Source organism: Borostomias antarcticus, assembly GCF_949987555.1.
Source record: "Borostomias antarcticus genome assembly, chromosome: 1".
NCBI lineage: Eukaryota > Metazoa > Chordata > Actinopteri > Stomiiformes > Stomiidae > Borostomias > Borostomias antarcticus.
Genome location: NC_140234.1, coordinates 29,948,695 through 29,966,090, shown reverse-complemented (window position 1 = coordinate 29,966,090; position 17,396 = coordinate 29,948,695). Strand labels below are relative to the sequence as shown.

The 17,396-nt window shown below is 46.7% G+C and overlaps 1 protein-coding gene across 1 annotated transcript; it reads right to left on the bottom strand.

The window, feature by feature from the left end:
- Positions 1 to 2,530: 2,530 nt before the first annotated feature.
- Positions 2,531 to 16,856, bottom strand: tbx4 (T-box transcription factor 4; the record flags this gene model as incomplete). Its single annotated transcript, XM_084440370.1, has 8 exons — positions 2,531 to 3,189; positions 3,442 to 3,677; positions 3,944 to 4,032; positions 4,365 to 4,517; positions 8,429 to 8,576; positions 10,173 to 10,292; positions 16,204 to 16,298; positions 16,713 to 16,856. 8 exons carry the CDS (start codon positions 16,854 to 16,856, stop codon positions 2,531 to 2,533), a joined length of 1,644 nt encoding a protein of 547 aa, XP_084296496.1.
- Between the last annotated feature and the right edge of the window lie 540 nt (positions 16,857 to 17,396).

The window sequence follows — 17,396 nt, the reverse complement described above, 5'->3', positions numbered from 1 at the left end:
CTATTGATTTGTGGGACTGGTAGTCACCCTGCCCAGAGACACCCGTCCTGTGTAGTGAAGCATCCACAGCACAGCAGAGAGAGAGAGGAAAGGAGGTGCTGACAAGAGCCAGGGCCCAGCCACCATCACCATAACTCACCAGCTAATGAGTGCTGTGCGTGAGAGAAAGCAGAGGGCACGCTATAGACTGTGCTCTTTCGCTCCGTCCTCACACCCTTCCATTCACAAACACAACTACCACCCTTGTAAAACAGGAGGTGGGGGGGGTATATATTTGATTATTTACTTTGCACTTACCATTTCTAATTGTCTCGTCTTTTGCGCTTGTTTAGCATATTTAATTGGTTAATTGATTAGCCTGTGGATGTATCGATTAATGAGTGTGTTTGCATTTACAGTACCTATCATAGGAAGGTTGTAGTTTTTAGGCTTGTAATGGACTTGTACTTGGTACAGCTCACTACTATGACTGGGTTGACATGAATTGTGGCCATTCTTGCAGCACATACGTGCAGATGTTACTAGTGGTGTTGTAAATCATGCCTTTGTGAACTTGACCTTGGCCTCCACTCCTGACCCTGCACCCAAATCCCTTCCCTACTGTAACTCAGGTGAGTGTGTATGTTTATGCTCTCGAGTTCTGTTCATCAGAGTATTACGCCGTTTCATTAGTTGTTAAATTGTCGGTTTCACTTGTATCACAGACGAGACCCTTCCCCAGCCTGGAGGAAGGACAGGAATGCAGACGGAGATAGAGGACTTGGCTGGATGGGCAGTTTTAGTATAACATGAAGAATGATGGGCTGGCCTCTCCTGGGTCTTGCGGATGATACAATCTCCGGTGATGAGGTATGTGCTGCAAGACAGCCCTCTCAATTTGTCATCAAGCACTTTCATGTTCTGGCTCTGACATTTGATATTGAATCTAAAATACTCCACCACAAATACTGTATGTCCATTCTTCACATGCACCCACAAGCTTACCTATTTGACCTTTTGAATTCTATCTTACTTGGAGTAAATATTAACTGGAGTAAATATTAACTGGACCAAGAGTGGGAGATATTAACTGGAGTAAATATTAACTGGACCAACAGTGGGAGACATGAAATTATTTATTCATCAGGTGTGCAAAAAGGTTTGAAACATTCGAAAGAGTTATATCGAATTCAAAAACATCAAATAAAGGGATTTGTATAGGGACAGATACAAACACATTGCATAAAACAATCGGCCAATGCATTGCACAACTTAGCTGTCCAATAATGTCACGTCCAAAAAAATAGACCACCATGTTGTGATATTTGCTAGTCAGTTCCTGTGAGTGGGAGTTGGGACAGTGCTGAACGTTACCCATGGTCTCTCTTTCAGCGCACTGTAGCATGTGGCCCTTTGCCCGGTCGGGCTGTTTTACATTTGCAGTCTTGTAAGGATTTTTCCGACTCTGTCATTTGGGACCAGGATTTGTGCACAGCCCTCTGTTCCTGTGCTTGCCTTGGCTTAATGACGGTTCTTTAAGCTCCCATCTGGCTCTCCCAGGACCTCTCTTGATGTCCCACTTCACCCAACATCGGCGCTTTCCACCCCGGTGTGGGGTGCCAAGTGCTAAGTGCTCAGCGCTCTGTTGTGGTTCAAAGACTTGGGGTAGTGCTTAAGGCCATCAGTGGACGGGTCCATACTGAGCGATGTCACGCTATAGTTTGGCTAGCATTGGTTTATTGGAAAGGATGAAACCTGCGCCACGCTTGGCTGTGCTCTCCTGGACTGTGTGGGTGGGCTTGTGGTGCACCTGTGCTAGCCTGTTCATGTCATCGTGCTGGTGACGTTTTACAAGGAAATGCAGATATAGAATTTAAGGTGGAATATCATTAACTCTGTGCCATATTCTATAAAGTCTATAACATGTCTTCATTCGAGGTGTCAACAGGTCTGACTATGCAAGTTGATTATATTTGGCTGGTTACTTGAATCTCTTTGCACATTACACTGTGAACATCAATCTCTTCTGCCTCTGCTGACATGGTAGGACTTACCTCCACACTTTAACCTAAAACTGTCTTGAAATTCAAATCCATTCAGTACATATACACATCTTCAGGTACTCTAAACACACGATTAAAAGTCTTTGCTGAGCACATCTCCTTTTGGCACTGCAGAACATTTGTCATTTTGGGAAAGAGAAATGGCTCATGGCACACTTTTGCATAACTACAGATGGGGGGGGGGGTCCTCCTATGGAATGATTACCAACGCAGACACGACTTTGCTCCAGAAACCACTACAACTGCGGAGCATTCCTGTACTTGAGTTTGGCCACCCTGCTCCTTCGCCTATATCCCTTAACTACTATGGCTTCGGTGTGCAACTTGGCAAAGACCACCATGGCTTATTGTTTCAGCGTAATCTCATGTCAGACGCCTCACAGGCAGTTCAAGGTGCCGTGGCTGCTGGGCGTGAACCCCGGTTGGCTGAGGAGGATTGGTAGGAGAGTGGACGACAAAGCCCGCCCGTCTTCTGGGAGCGCCGTTCACTAGCTGTCTGTCCAGTGGGCTCCCACGCCACCCAGGCCCATCTGGTACTGATAGGAGGGGTCGCGGATGGAAGGGCCGCTCTGTGTCGGGAAGGCCGAGAAATCTCTGTGAGGCCGGAGGGGCGACGCCGACTTCCTGTGGTAGAGAGGGGGGTGGGACCCCCTGTCCCTGGAGATCGCGACGGGAGGGGAAGAAGAGGAAGGCGAGGATGAAGAGGGGGCGGCGGCCAGGCCTCGCTGGGCCGCGGCTGGGCTGTAGAGCCCCAGGTCGGGCTGGGGGCGCGGCGCCACGGAGGCAGAGTGGTGGGGCACCACGGAGGTGGCGGTGGCCGTGCTGGTGAAGTGGGCGGTAAAGGGCTGGTACGGGACGGCCTCGACGGTCTGCATGCTGTAGCGAGGGTACGGTTGGACCGACGCCCACATGTTAAGTGAGGGGGCGGCCAGGTCCTCTGAGCCCCCCGTCCCGCCACTCGACTCCCCCTCCATACCGCCATACATGCAGGCCTCCCTGGAGCCTATTGGCTCGCCGCAGTACGGGTGAGAGAGTAACGGCGGCTCGTAGGAAGGAGGCGATCGGAAGTAGTGCTCATCCGGGACTGCGGAGGGCGCCGTCTCCAAGTATGGACGTTTACACCCCAGTTCCAAGTGTCTGGTGTTATCTGCAAAGAAACGAAGACGACTTATTTCATTAATCAAGTAATTGAAGACCTTACAAAGCTTTTTCTCAGCCCTCGCCAACCTCTGAACATTTTGCTTCTTTGGGCTAGCCACCAACTACGCTACCACCTCTGACTCCTCATTGAAGACAAGACAAACAAAACAATGCCACGATGACGTCTCCTAATGTAGGCCATCCCTTTTCTGCACCTGATAGGTGAACCTATAGCTTGCCAGAGAGTTGGTCGTCTCACCTCTGTGTTTGAAGCAGTGATACAGCAGCCCGGGCTCCCTGTTGGGAGGGAAGGGGTTAGAGAGGTGGTCCTGGGGGTCCGAGTTGGACAGAGGGACCCCGCTTTCATACTGGTAATGGGAAAGGACCTGGGGGTGTCCCGTCAGAACTCCAGCTCCCAGCTTCCCTGCCAGGTGACTGTGTGAGGAGATGAGCCTCTGCCGAACCATGTTCTTTGAGATCACAGGGTAGTCTTTCCTATAGCGGAAGGCAAGGCAAAAAAAACAAAAACACATTTGTTAAGCATTGCTTCTGGGCAAAACTCGCAGGGACTAATCCCTAATCCCTTCACAGGTGCACAGCATAAAAAAACTACTGAGGTAAGTAGGTAAGCTACTGAGATAAGTAGTGGAAAAAATGCTTCCAAGAAACAACAGTCCCGGAAAAAAGAAAATTGTTTCCGCAAGTAAGTAGGTATTCAATTGAGCGGCTAAGTACATTATACCACATTCCCGTAAACATACCCCTGGAGCCGAGAAACCCGCAGATCGCCTTCGTCGCTTCCCCGAAAACCCTTGGCAAACGGATTGTTTTCAATCTTCAACTGAGTGATCTGGGAATAAACAAAATTCAGCTTTCGTTGCACACTCAAGACAAACAAATCCAATGTACCTGAAAAGTATAATGTACCTGGAACCATAGATTACAGGTAAGAGCCGTGGTTCAAAAGGACTGCAGGATCTGTTAGTGTTGTGTCTCTTTCTGTTCTTGGTTAGTTGAAGGGTAGGCGAACCTTGGTTCTGTATACTATCATAGGACCATAAAATTGACATTATGTCCATGAGTAATGAGTCATAAGTTGTAAGATGTACAGTCCCTGCCATCTGCTCTGTGATCTCTCCCACCCCATTGGTAGAAGATGCTTTCATCACACCAATATGTTACCTTATGGTTCTGGTAGGACGTGACGGATATGAAGGCGGTCTCGTGGAAGACATGAGTGCAGTAGGCCGTGTTCTTGGAGCCAAAGGCGTTGTTCTCGTCTGCCTTGACGATGTGTAGTCTGGGCTGGTACTTGTGCATGGAGTTCAGGATGATCTGTTTGGGGGGTGAAGAAGAAACAGACATTTTTCAGGGTTTGTCTTTGCATAAGCATTTCACGAAGCCATAAAGACATCCTTGTAGAACATTGCTGAATGACCAGTCTGAGGCTTTGAGTGTATTAGGTAGCTAATGGTGGCCCCGTAAAGGCAGGGGACCCAGTGATGTCATTTTTACTGACTTGAATAGGGCCATGGTGAGAACCGGTTGGCTTGATTTGCTCAGGTTTTCCATAGCAAGGTACACTAGCTGTTTCTATAGTTACAATTATGGCCTCTCATTCTCCATTGTGAGGCTCGGTAGACAGGGTTTTGACAAGGTTTTTTTTTCCAGTGTCTAGACTAAACCAGACGAGTTCCTAGATTAGTTTAAGAAGTGATGATCTTTAGACAGACTGTGGGGTACTTAACAGTGAAATTTTTAATGTATGGTGATGTTTTGCCTGAAGCAGAGCTGTATAATTTTTAAGACGAAATTTGTCAAATAAATTCAATAAATCAATTAATTGAATGTACATTAATTTCTTATTGATCCGGCACTCTGCCTGGATTGGGTGATGGAAATGAAAGACCTTTACAGTCTTCATTCAGCAATATGTTTGTTAATGATGTTGCAGTTTAAGACAAAAAAGTGTCACTGCTAAAATGTGAATGTGCCCTCCTAGTGTACTGTGACCACCTCGTCGTCACACTGGAGTCTGATTGCACTATGCACCAGTCAGCACGTGTGTTCAGTATGCTCAGTGTTCAGGTTGTTTGGGCAGCCAGGGGTAGGTCAGTTCACCGGCACCAGTCTGTTCACAGCCACCCTGGTCATGTGTTCAGCGAAGCGTTAGACTTGGTGGGGCAGGGTCATCTCCAGCTCAGCTCTGCCAAGGGCGATTAGCTTCAAGCTCTCCCCCTCCTCTCCCCTCACCAGCCCTCCTCTCCTTCCAGATACATTGGGCTTGCTAGCGGGGCTAAGCTGCCTGGAGGAGCCAGCTCTTCCAGGAGGCTCCCACAGAGAGGTGAGGGCTAGCTGGCCAGTGCTGAAGCAGAACCCAGTGCAGCTCAGTGCTCACGTGTCCATGTGGCTGGGCTAGGGTACCGATAGAGATAAGCTATTGGTTGGTTGACTGGAGACTCTCCTGTGACCTTTGTCTGCCATGCTGTCTGGCTGGTGTCTGGGGGCAGTCTGGCTCTGGAGTCTGGGAGACGCTGTCCTATTGCATTGATCAGACTACGCCTTCACATGCATGCAGGTGCCATCTACATTTTTTCTCAGATTATTATTTGCCTGAAGTCCTATATGGAGATTCGATAACAAATGTAAACTGTGGAAAAAAGATTTGAAATGTAAAGAATGGAAATATTGCAAATGAAAGAATGGATTTGATTCCGTCAATTACTATAGGAGTAAATGCTAATAGCCAGAAATACTGTCAACCAGACCAGTGTTTGTAAGACATACTGCCTCACTCTGTGCTGGTAAGTGACAGCGTTTACGGAGTGTTTCCTGAGGCCAACGGTAGCAGCCCAGATCAGCGATAGTGTTTTTATTGCTAATCCTGAGCTGGTCTGTGTCAAAGACAAGGGGTTGGGCTGTGGGGGGTGGGCTGTCACTGATCTAATATGCCCGGAGTGAAACAAACAGACAGTCATCCCCCTACGGACTGTGGGACGACACTGACCTCCATATAATACCCTCACATACTTACTTACTTAAAAAAAGTACAACACAGACTGTCTACCTACTGATACCAGGTAGTTTCATCTGAGCTGTGAGTTATGAGTGGTTTCCCACTGATACGCTGTGCTACGTGTGATGTTGAGTGGGTGAGCCTAGGGAGGGTTACACTGTGACAGTGTGTGATGGGTAGAGGTGCTTCCCCTTTGCTCCAGCTGGTATGGGCATCAGCCGGACTTACCCAGGCCTCCCTCTCTCCCTTTCTCCCTCTCTCCCTCTGCCCTCATTACTCGTTCCTGTCACCAGACAGGCGCTTGACTCCACCTGACAGTGGGCCCCTGCGCTGATCCGGGAGGTTATGAACCTAATGAACTTGCGCGCTGACGGGATGGCTTCGGACAAGGCAATCCCAGAGTCCCGTCTCGGCAGCGCTGCCTCGCTCACGCTCTTCACCTTCCCTCTACGTCAAGATGTTCGCTTCCTTTCCATTTTGTTGTTCCTTCCCCTAAATCGGCTCCCTCCTCCTCCGCCTCGCTGCTGCAGCCCCTCTACCTGTCGCTCTTGCGCTTGCCGTGCTCCCCCCAACCCTGCTCCTATCCTCTCTCTATCTATTCCTCTCAATCTATTCCTTTCTATCTATTCCTTGATATATTTCTCTCTATCTATTCCTCTCTCTATTTATTCCTCTATTTATTCCTCTATCTATTCCTCTATCTATTCCTCTCTATGTATTCCTCTCTAAGGCTGTGTGTCCACCAACGAGCTGTATGTAGCTGAACAGCGCCAAGCTTACAGCTGCGTAGAGCGCACTAGAGCCGGAGTTTAGAGCTGGCTAGGCTACCGATGTTTTACAGCTACGTTAGCAACGAGTGTTGTGTTTTTGCAGACTGCAGATTAACTAGCCAAGTTAAGATAGCTAGCTAATGTTAGCTAGTGCTAACGTTCGCTGTCTCTGCGGTTTTGCCAAAAACCGACCGCTGTCGTCATCAGAACAGCCTTTTACAGCCTGCGCTCTCGCTCAAAAAGTTTAACTTTTTTCAACTGCCAAAAAAGCCTTGAGCTCACGGTGCTATAGCGCTAAAAAGTGCTTGGAACACAGCTCTCGTCTCTATAGCGCCCTAGAGCTCATTACCCATTGTAAACAATGAGAAAACAGCGCCAGCTCTAAAATACAGCTTGCCGGTGGACACGCACCCTAACTGTTCCTCTCTATCTATTCCTCTCTATCGATCCTTCTATCTATTCATTCCTCTCTATCTATGACTGTCTATTCGTCTACTGTATCTATCCATTCCTCTATCTATTCCTTCATCTATTCCTCTCTTTTTCAACTCACCAAAAGGCTGCTTCCTTACCCTCCGTTTTATAGACTGCCGCGCTATCCATCCGTTCTATAATCTGGACTCAACCTATTAGGGTCCATTTTCAGTGTGCTGGGGACTGTAATAAACCTCATTTGTGAACCAGGGTGTCTTTCTTCAGAATCTCTGAGTAAATCGTCCTAGTTTATACGCATCACATGTAAAATAGCAAAATACGTTAATACAGCACACCTGCAACGTGAAATTGACACGTGGTTTAGAAGACATTTATGTGGGCCCCTCCATTTGAAATATTATGTCAACTTAGGGCTTAGCGCTGCTGACTTCGCGCATTCAAAATGTGGTATGTTATATATTACATAAGTTGTATAGTTCTGAAAGACCATTTGAAAGCCATTTCTGGTCACACTCCAGTTTTTAATGGCCAGTTAACGGCTATTGTGAAACTATTGCCCAGTGCCTAGCTGGAACGGTGACTTCCCCCTTCATTCTGAGATGTCTGTAACCACGCGTCTCCTTTCCAACTGTCTTTCTTTTTAGATTGAGCTATAAGCTATAATAAAGTTGACATTATTGTAAGCAGTCAAGCTGTTTATCGCTGGCCCTGTTCATGTCACTGCTGTGACAGGCCAAGCGTTGGGCTGGCTGGGGGGGGGGACATGCTCTTGAGGTGTCTCGTTTCGTCACCACTGCATACTCCCACGGTGGCTGGTGACATCGGAGGCTGGGAGGGAGCTCAGAACCGATCCACAATACCCGTCATGCCTTCAGCTGACGCCACACAGTGGAGGATAGCTGTTTGCGAGTACGTTATTAAACTTCAGTGTTTTACACACATTTATGCTGTCTTTGCATGGCCTTGAAGCGGTATATATCTCCGACCAGATCATGATACTGTAGGTAGGTAATGAGGCGACTCACATGCCCAAAGGGATCCAGGTGGTTGTTGGTGAGTTTTAGCTTCTGGAAGGACACCAGCTGTCTCATCCAGTGAGCTCCCGTTGCAGGTGAGTCTGGGTGAACGTAGAGTCGCCCGGGCATGGCGGGCTCTGCCTTACCAGCTACCATCCTGTGGAGAAAGAGAGTTTAAGAGGCAATAGAGATGGAGAGAAAGAGATCATTAATCCCATATTAACTGCATCTCGCGGGTCTCCTTGGCAAGCATAATGCGTTTGTCTGGCAACATGGCTTAGTCCTTCCACTCTGATCCAGAAACACCACTGTCCACCCCTGGCATGCGGTGGCCAAAGGCTTCCACTGTCATACGGTATGGCTATATTCTGGCTCAGTGATGGATTCTTTAAAGTCCCTTTTTATGCCAAACACATGTCCAGTAATGATACAAAACAATAGTGGTTTCCACACACACTATACTATGGGAATAATTCCCTTATACTGGGGGGTGGCTGGCTTCAACCTAACATCACTGCTAATTATGTCCCTCTGGGGGTGTCGCTGAGAAACTCCAGAACCCACACTGGCAAATACTGAAATTCCAGCTCGTCCCACAAGATGTGGAACAAATGGCTATAAAAATGGCAGGGTTCTGGTTCTGAAGAAAGCTTGCGTTTTACGGTTTTCTTGGCATAACCTTTTTTGTTTTTGGTCCACCCTTGGATATGTTTGTTTTGTAAGTTGCGTGCTGCTAGCTTTGATGTCTCTTCAGCGGGGGGTTAGCTACAGTACAATGGCATTGCCCCCGAAGCGTTGGGTCAGTCAGAGGACAGTGGGTACAGCCCAGCTGTTTTTAACCTGCTGGTTTTTGACAGGAGGCTTGCGGGTGCCCTGCGGACTGGCTAATGACCATCCATAGCAGCCGTGAGCACAGAGTCTGCTGTTACAGAGGTATTTGAAAAGAACAAAGGCATGGATGCTATTAAACATGGCCTCTAACAGAACAGACACACATATTGCATGTTGTGCAACACAATGGCGTTCTTTTTTTAAAATAAATTAATTCAGCTTTTTTTGCAAGAAGAGGCTAGGGTCCTTTTCACAAAACCGATTATGAGAACCAGTTGTTTTCCTCGTTATTCAACATCAGTTATATTTAGCCCTTCGCTGGAGGCAAAAAGTGGCTGGATGCGCGCCGGACTCCACCTCTCCACCCTGAACAGGCGAAGAAGGACGAGAAGAATGTCACGTGATGGTGTCTTTCACACACTCTAGGTGCATTAACCAACACACACACCAACAACATCTGAAAAAGGTTGGGTACGATTCTGTACGAGCATGCAATATTTACATGTAGTCCCTCGCATTAGCCTTGTTTAATGAGTGTGTAACGCATGCCGAGTATGCTATAGGGCCCGCTTCCAGGCAATATGTATACTTGCATTTGTGTGAGGCATCCCCTGAAGCAATTAAGCTGTTGCCAGATAGTATATCAGCCCCTGGGTTGCACTCCGACTCTATCTACTGTGTCAGTCATGATTTTCCTTTTTGATTAGAGGAAATCACTTGTTGGGGGGGAAGGCGAATTAGTGGGTTTGACAAGAGATCTGTTCATTTTCAAGAAGCTTATCCCGGACTCTGCCTTTCGTAGCCCTACTCTGAGTGAGTGGGTTTCTCATATGATGGTGTTACTCGAGGCAAGGGCCTATAGAATGGAGAACGAATGGGCAACAAAGGTACCCTGGAAGAACCAGAGGCTTTTTTCACCAACCATATGTTGTCGCAGAACTTGTAGCGATGGTCGTCAGCAGGGACGATGTCCGTCAGGAGGATGTATTTGGTTTTGGGGTTCATCCCCGTTACCTTCACTTTGTAGCTTGGGAACATCCGCCTGCAATGAGCAAAAAGTATTAACATGGCTTAGATATTCTTACAGGTATCTGCATTCAACCTTTAACTGGTGGACCCCCAACTCGTACATGACCTCGGATGTATGAAATGGGTCATCAGGGTTTTCTTGATTTGAGATAGCCACCTTTTCTCAGGACGTAAACTGTTCTTTTAGTCGGTGTGATTAATTGTCTTAATGTCTTAAACGTGTGTCTCCTACATTCAGCCTGTGTGTCTCACGCACCTCGAAGTTTGAAGATATGTTAAGCGGAAAACGAAAGTGACTAGGTGTTTGGAGAATAGTTGTAAACCCCGCCCGACGCCCGACAGCCTCTCGCCTACATGTATCATGACTTCACCAGGCAGTCTGCATCTTCCCAGGCGCGGTTCCCCCACGCCAGATGAGCTATCAGACGGAGCACCAGGTGCCTGCTTATGGGCTGGTGTGGATCACAGACTCTGAGTGCACTTATCATCTCAGAGAGTGACGACGAGCAAGCGAGTTGCACGTAGACGGCATCTAAATCACATCTTTAAATCAGAACTTTAAGTCAGGAGCTACACCGGAGATCAACCTGAGGTAGGCCATACTGAGAGGCCAAATAGTTTAGACGAAAGGGATAAATTCTGAAGGGAGGACATCCTCTGATGATTTTGTTGAGTGCTGGTCCAATAAAAAGTGGGAATATACTGTATCTCTCAACTCATGGAACTCCGGGACTGACAGACAGAATATGCTAATATACTAGACAAGGCCATAAAACACATAAATGGCGCTACCTTCTGTGACCTCTTCCCCGAAAACTGCTTTTTTTATCCCCATCTGCGTCAAAGCAAAGGTTGCAAAACTATCCAGCGGCCCTTTTAAACCCCTAAGTGCTTTTTAATGGCAGCTCGCATCGGACTGCAGTTTGGACAGCGAGCTCGTCGTCCCCCAGAGACCGCGGTCAAAGGGCCTCAAGTTTATCTATTGCCGCTACCCCTGGCAACACATTCAAATAGTGGGACACACACTTGTGACAGCCTGACATGCTCTCTGAATGGATGCCTTTAGGGACAGTCTTCCATAGCCCGAGCGTACAGCTCTGTTAGCTGCAAACGCATGTCTTCAAAGGCTTCATAGCACCTGACACTGGAACCCCAAAGCCTGGCCTTGGATCGCATTACTGAAAATACTCCCACAGTAAGAGAGCGGGAATTGTAGACAGGTAATCTCTACCGCTCAAAATCCAATCTACTGGGACCTGGGAGATCAGTGCTGGTTTCATGCTCCCAGAGAGGCGGTGTAATCTGAGGGGAACATCGGGAACAACTACTCATCGCCCGGCCCGCTCGCACCGTCCAATTGGACATGTATGGATGCCTGTGTCAACAGATCAGGAGGTGTCTATATATAAAGAACTATGTAAACCCAGCCCTCATCACCGGTGGCTATTAATTACATGCATGAAAATGATACTCTTTGCAAACCAACAAGTAACAACAAACTAAGATGACTCAAACATGGAAATCTATAAGACCCAAAAAAGTGGACATAATAGCTCAGTTCAGTGGAAATACTATTCAGCTCAGTTCAACACTGAAAGGGGGGTTCAGTAAGGCCAGATAACTACGATAAATGATGTGTTCAGCCAAATAACCCTATCAGAACCAATGGAAGGTTCCTACTGGCACTTTGACTTCCGCTAACGGGGATACTAAACTCAAAGCTTTGTCAATCAATCAAAGCTTTATTTGTATAGCGCATTTAATACACAGAGGCAACACAATGCGCTTTACAGAGAACAAGGAAGGTGGGCATAGGTCCCACCCCTACTGTACATATTCCAGAGGGAAGCAAAAAAACAGTAATCACCCAGGGGCCAGAAAAGTGAGCTGTAAAAATTCTTCCCTGACCCCTCTCAACGAGGCGATCGAGCAAGCTCCTGGAGTATGTTTGTCTAACGGCTAAGAACATTTATAAAGCAATACATTACATTAAATCACATTTTCAGAGTAAGAAGGGCTAAAAACATCATGGGAGAGACATGGCAAACACTGGTGTATGTTTGTGTTTGCGTGAGTGTGAATGTGCCTTGAATGTGCCTTGTGCGTGAGTGTGAATGAAACTTAAACTTTAGCACAAAAAAAAACCTATTGCCTTTTTTTTTTTTTTTTTTTTTTTTTTACTAGTCACTGAAATACAATTCTACTGGTCAGTTGAGTGTTTGTTGTATTTCGCCTGTCCGTTGAGATGAGTTTTTCCAAGTGTGTGAGGAGATGGGAGCAGACGAGGTGGACTGAGATGGGAAATGTCACGCTGCACCTAATTCATGCGCTCCAGCGGAATGTTATTCCTTACCCTGGGCCACCAGTGACAGAGCTCCATGAGGGGGCCTACACTGGATCAGATGGCATATCTAATGGCTAATCGGAGTCCCTGGATGGCCCAGTCACTGCAGTCTCAAACCTGACATGATGACAGATGTTTCCATGGCAGAGCTGCCACAGGGCTGTGATAAAAGATCAGGCTTTACTGTCCTCCTCCTTTAAGCAAAGACCACTCCACAAGCACGCCTTTGTTTTGTCGAGGAAGAAAAAGAAAAGTAGTACGACAAAATAAAAATACTTTAAAAAAGCGACTTTAAAACCAGCTGACTGTCAAAGGCAGCTTTCTTTTCTGGGCATACCCGTGTCTGCGTGCACGTGAGCATTCCTGAGAGTGTGTTTGTGCGTGTGCGTGTAAAAGAGGAGAGAGCATGAGAAATGGAGACGGGAGAGTGTGTATGATATCAGTGTCAGTCTGTGTGTGTGTGTGTGTTTTGTGTGCCCGTCCAGCTGTTTCTCTTAGCCGCTCTCTCTCTCGCACGCCCCGGGGCCCTCCGGCGTTCCGTCCCGTGTCTGGGAACCTCCAGCGCCGGTTAGGGGAGATCAAACGGAGCGGCGGAGGGATGATGGAGCGGCCAGGCCCCGCTAGACGCGGCCCATCGCGGGCGCCGGACTCCTCTTATCACCCTGCCGCCGCTTCCCCCTTGACGGACTGTGTACAGAGGGAGAGAGAGCAGCAGGCGCTTTGAAGAGGGGGGGGATTAAGGCCGGGACAGTGACATTCACAATAACAAGCCGTCCGTGATCGGCCTAGGTGCTGGCTGTGGGTTCACGGCACGGCTAGGGGCTGGAGGGCTGCCCTGGTGTGTGTGTGTGTGTTTGTGGGGGGGGGGGGCAGGGATTCCCACAGAGTCCAGGCTCTAGTGTGAGTCAGATGCCCGGTCCTAGCGGACAATACTGCTGACGCTACCCCAACCAGGAAGTAGCGCGGTACGGTACAGCCAAAGAACTGACCTTCGTCTAACCTGTTGGATTCCATTCCGACAGCGCCCGTCTGATATTGGACATGAAGGTCCAAGAGGCTCGCTTTTCACTCCGACGTTGGATTTACAGTCCTCCCAGTGATGGGCATCCCCCACACCATGTCCAAACATCACTTCCTAGCCGATAAACCTGTGTCCTGTCCCTAGGGGTGTTGACCCTGCCGACCTCTACCCAATGGGCATCGATCTCACACTGCCCAAGATCGTAAGACCACCAGCCTGCTGACCGCTGGATTTTCACCCTCAAAACGGCACTGAGTGGACATTGATCGTACGCTGACTGCACCCTCTATGGTGTGGACCTCCATACTGTTGTCCCGCCTACTGCACCTTGTTCCTGGAGATGGAGACCACTCAGTGGCCTCCTCTCAGATTTTTTCCCTGTCCTATGGAGCTTCATGGTGCCCTACCTGCCTCGTTCCTTTATGGGAATGTCACTGCTAATAATCACATTGCTGTGGCAGACTGGGCTTCACAGAACCATGTCGGCTAGTGCCCTACCAGCAAGGTGGGTGGCCGCATACTGGACTGAATTAGACCATGTTTCTTTGTCAGGTGAAAATACAATCTAACTTTAAATCCTTTGCTCTAGGTATTTTCAACGTTCGTTTCACATGATTATGGGTTAATTTCCATCTATATTGTGGGTGGAAACTTCATTCTCACCAGATCTGCCTTCATGATGCCTTGTATTGTTTTAGACATCGAATAAGCAGAGTAGACGTTGGCATTGGAGAAGATGTACCTCATCGATATGTATTTAATTTGCTTATGGAATATTGAATTGAATATTACAGTATGTATTATAACCTCAAGTTGTGCTTGTCCCCTTACAGTATTCAACAAAACCGATTGTGCTGTGACTCCATGGTGAGTATTTCATCATGAGCTATTCATTACTAGGCTACGATATAACATACTGTCATTTCCATTACAGTTCAGAGAGATTTCATTTTCAGCATTGATATATTGGACGATGGTCACATAGCTTCTCCATGACCAAGCAACATAAACATGCTCTTCTCTTCTCCTACAGAGGGCTGACTGCAAGTAAGCCTAGTCAGGTTTTCCAGTGCAGCTGTGTAGTTAAGCGCTGCCTGGGCCTTCAAAGGCTTTAAGGATTCGAAGCGCACTTAATCAGCGGGACAAGGGAAAGCCCATCTCTCACGGTGATGCGGCATTAAAGAAAAAATGTGGCGACCTTTTACATTTTGGACTGGAAAAAAATATCCCCGTGAGGAATGAGAGCCGGAGGTCGGTAGAGAGTGTCGACTCATCTTCTGGTTAATGTCCGAAGGCCTCGCTATCTAATCCAAAGGGCGCATTAAATCTAACATACAGACCAGTCGTTTGTGTTTTCAATTAGATATTGTTTAGGGGTAGGAATTCATTCAGCCCCTGCACTTTACCTAGAGGCAGGGCCTTCATAGCTGTTATACAGGATGTTGCTATTGGCAGTCTCAACGGTCGGTCATGGCAAATACGAAACTTCACGTTGCATTATGAATACATAAAGTATGGATGTGTGCCTAACATAATTTGGAAATGTAGTGTTAGGAGCAGAGTCCAAGACTGTTGGTAAATAATATTTTACAGAATAACCCATAGACTTTTTGTTTTTGACCCATAGACAGATTGTTTTTGTTTCTCTCCGTTTTATTTCAAAGCGAAATTTCCAGAAATATAACTATGCCTCAGGCTTTTCGCGGAAGCCATCAAAAGTCTGTTTTAAAAAAAGATTAGAGGAAGGCAGACGATCAGAGACCATCGCTTCGCCAGATCCAACTCTCAAAAATGTGAGGGGTCTGGAACTGAAGAGTATATTTTCGATTTCCAAGAGCCGTTACGCAGACCACAATGCCTCTGGACGCAATTGGATAGAACTACAACCAATCAGAGCAACGAAACGTGGGTTAGTCATCGTATCAAGTGGGTATAGTCGCCGCCCAATATTAGATAAACGGTTGTGATTGGCCCGGCAAATATCTGCCAGGTGGAACTCAGTCTGAACGGGAGTGTGGCCAGACTGATCTGCGGAAAGAAACAGGATGTGAGCTCAGGTGATCAGGCTGGCGAAGTCAGGCTAGAGGAACACCCCTACCTGAATGGTTTGACCTCTTCTTGATAATTGAGTGGAATACACTAGTGTATTAGCAGTAGGTTTGTTCTCAGTTGACAGGTATGTTACAAACGCTAATTATCTGTCTCCTTGACATGCATTTGTACTTCAAGGCCACTTGAGCTCAGAATGGTTTTATCCAGTTTTGAAATGAACTAACATCAAAATGAACCCAGTTGGTTGCTGTAATCAATGTTCCGAGTTGATTTATGTAGTTATGTGAAGGTAAACTTAAATACTGACATTTCACAAACAAGTCTCACTGCTCCACCCGGGTGGAAACCTCACAGTGATGTATTTCTAGCACCTTGGTCAAACATGTACATTTTCTACAACAACATAAAACCATTTTCTACAATAACCTAAAACCACAGTAGCCTACTGTATGTGTAATGCTATGTGCCCCATGCGCCTACAGTGGTATCAGTACCGCTTGTACTTACCTCCCTGCTTTAGTTATGATCATCTCAGTACCAGCCTCGTGGAACTTCTTCCATAACTCCCTCTCATGAAGAAGTACCTTGATATTCTCAATATTCTAAGGGAAAATGTTAAACAGACGTGTCAGTTAGCAACTTACTGTACTGTCTGCATGCAAACAACTCACATCCTCACCCCAGCCTCCCCTGTCGCCTCACCCCTACATAACATTCACAAGTGATATTTTAAGACAAAGCTAAGTCTATCTAAGTTAAGCTAAAACTGTTCTCTAAATCAGATTTCAGTTGAAACAATAAAAATGACATTCAGTTCAAAAAACCTTATATATCCCCAGACAACAGTTCAATTAGGACATGTCTGCAGCGAACAACAAGATAATTCATTCATATACAGAATACACAACATCTATAAAACATACAGTACAGTACCACACACACACACATACAAGGAAAAAGTAAACTACTGCACATTTGCAGTTGCGGCTCTGTTTTGAATCACTACAAACTATTACCTGGTCGGGTTCATTGCCGTGAGGGATGCTGGGAGTCGTAGGCAGGCCCAGACGTGAAGGGTCGGGGACAGACTCTGGGGGCCCCTCAGGCTGGGCCCCGGTCACGCTGTCCTCCGTTACAGCCGAGGCCTTCTCCTGGAGCATCTCTATACAGGAGCAAGGGAGGGACAGTCAGTCTCTAAACCCCAGAACCTGGAAGGATGTGTCATTTCCCATCACAAGTCACAGCAGTGCAGGTCAAAAACGCGGAACCTCACATCTCTCCCATTCATGTGAATAAATAAGTGTATCACTTCTGATACAAGCACCTTACCAAAACTACAGTTAGTTAATACTTGGTACTGTACAAATGAAGAAGCACTTGGGTTTCTGACAGATCTTTTACTATTCATGTAACTTGGCTGTATAGTATGCCTGGTTTATGATTTGGTATATTTTGGTATATTCCTATATTTTGCTCTAGTAGTATTGCTATTTTAGAACATAAACATTTTTTTTTGTCAGTATAAAAATATGATTTTGTGAGCGCTATTGTCATTAATCACAGCATTGTGGCATTTGTAATTAATAATTGATCTAAACTAATATTTGTCTTTTACATTTTTTACATTTTTCTTTGAATTTGACGCCATTTATGTGACTTTAAAAATATATTTCATTCACAGCAAAAATTGATTTCCATAA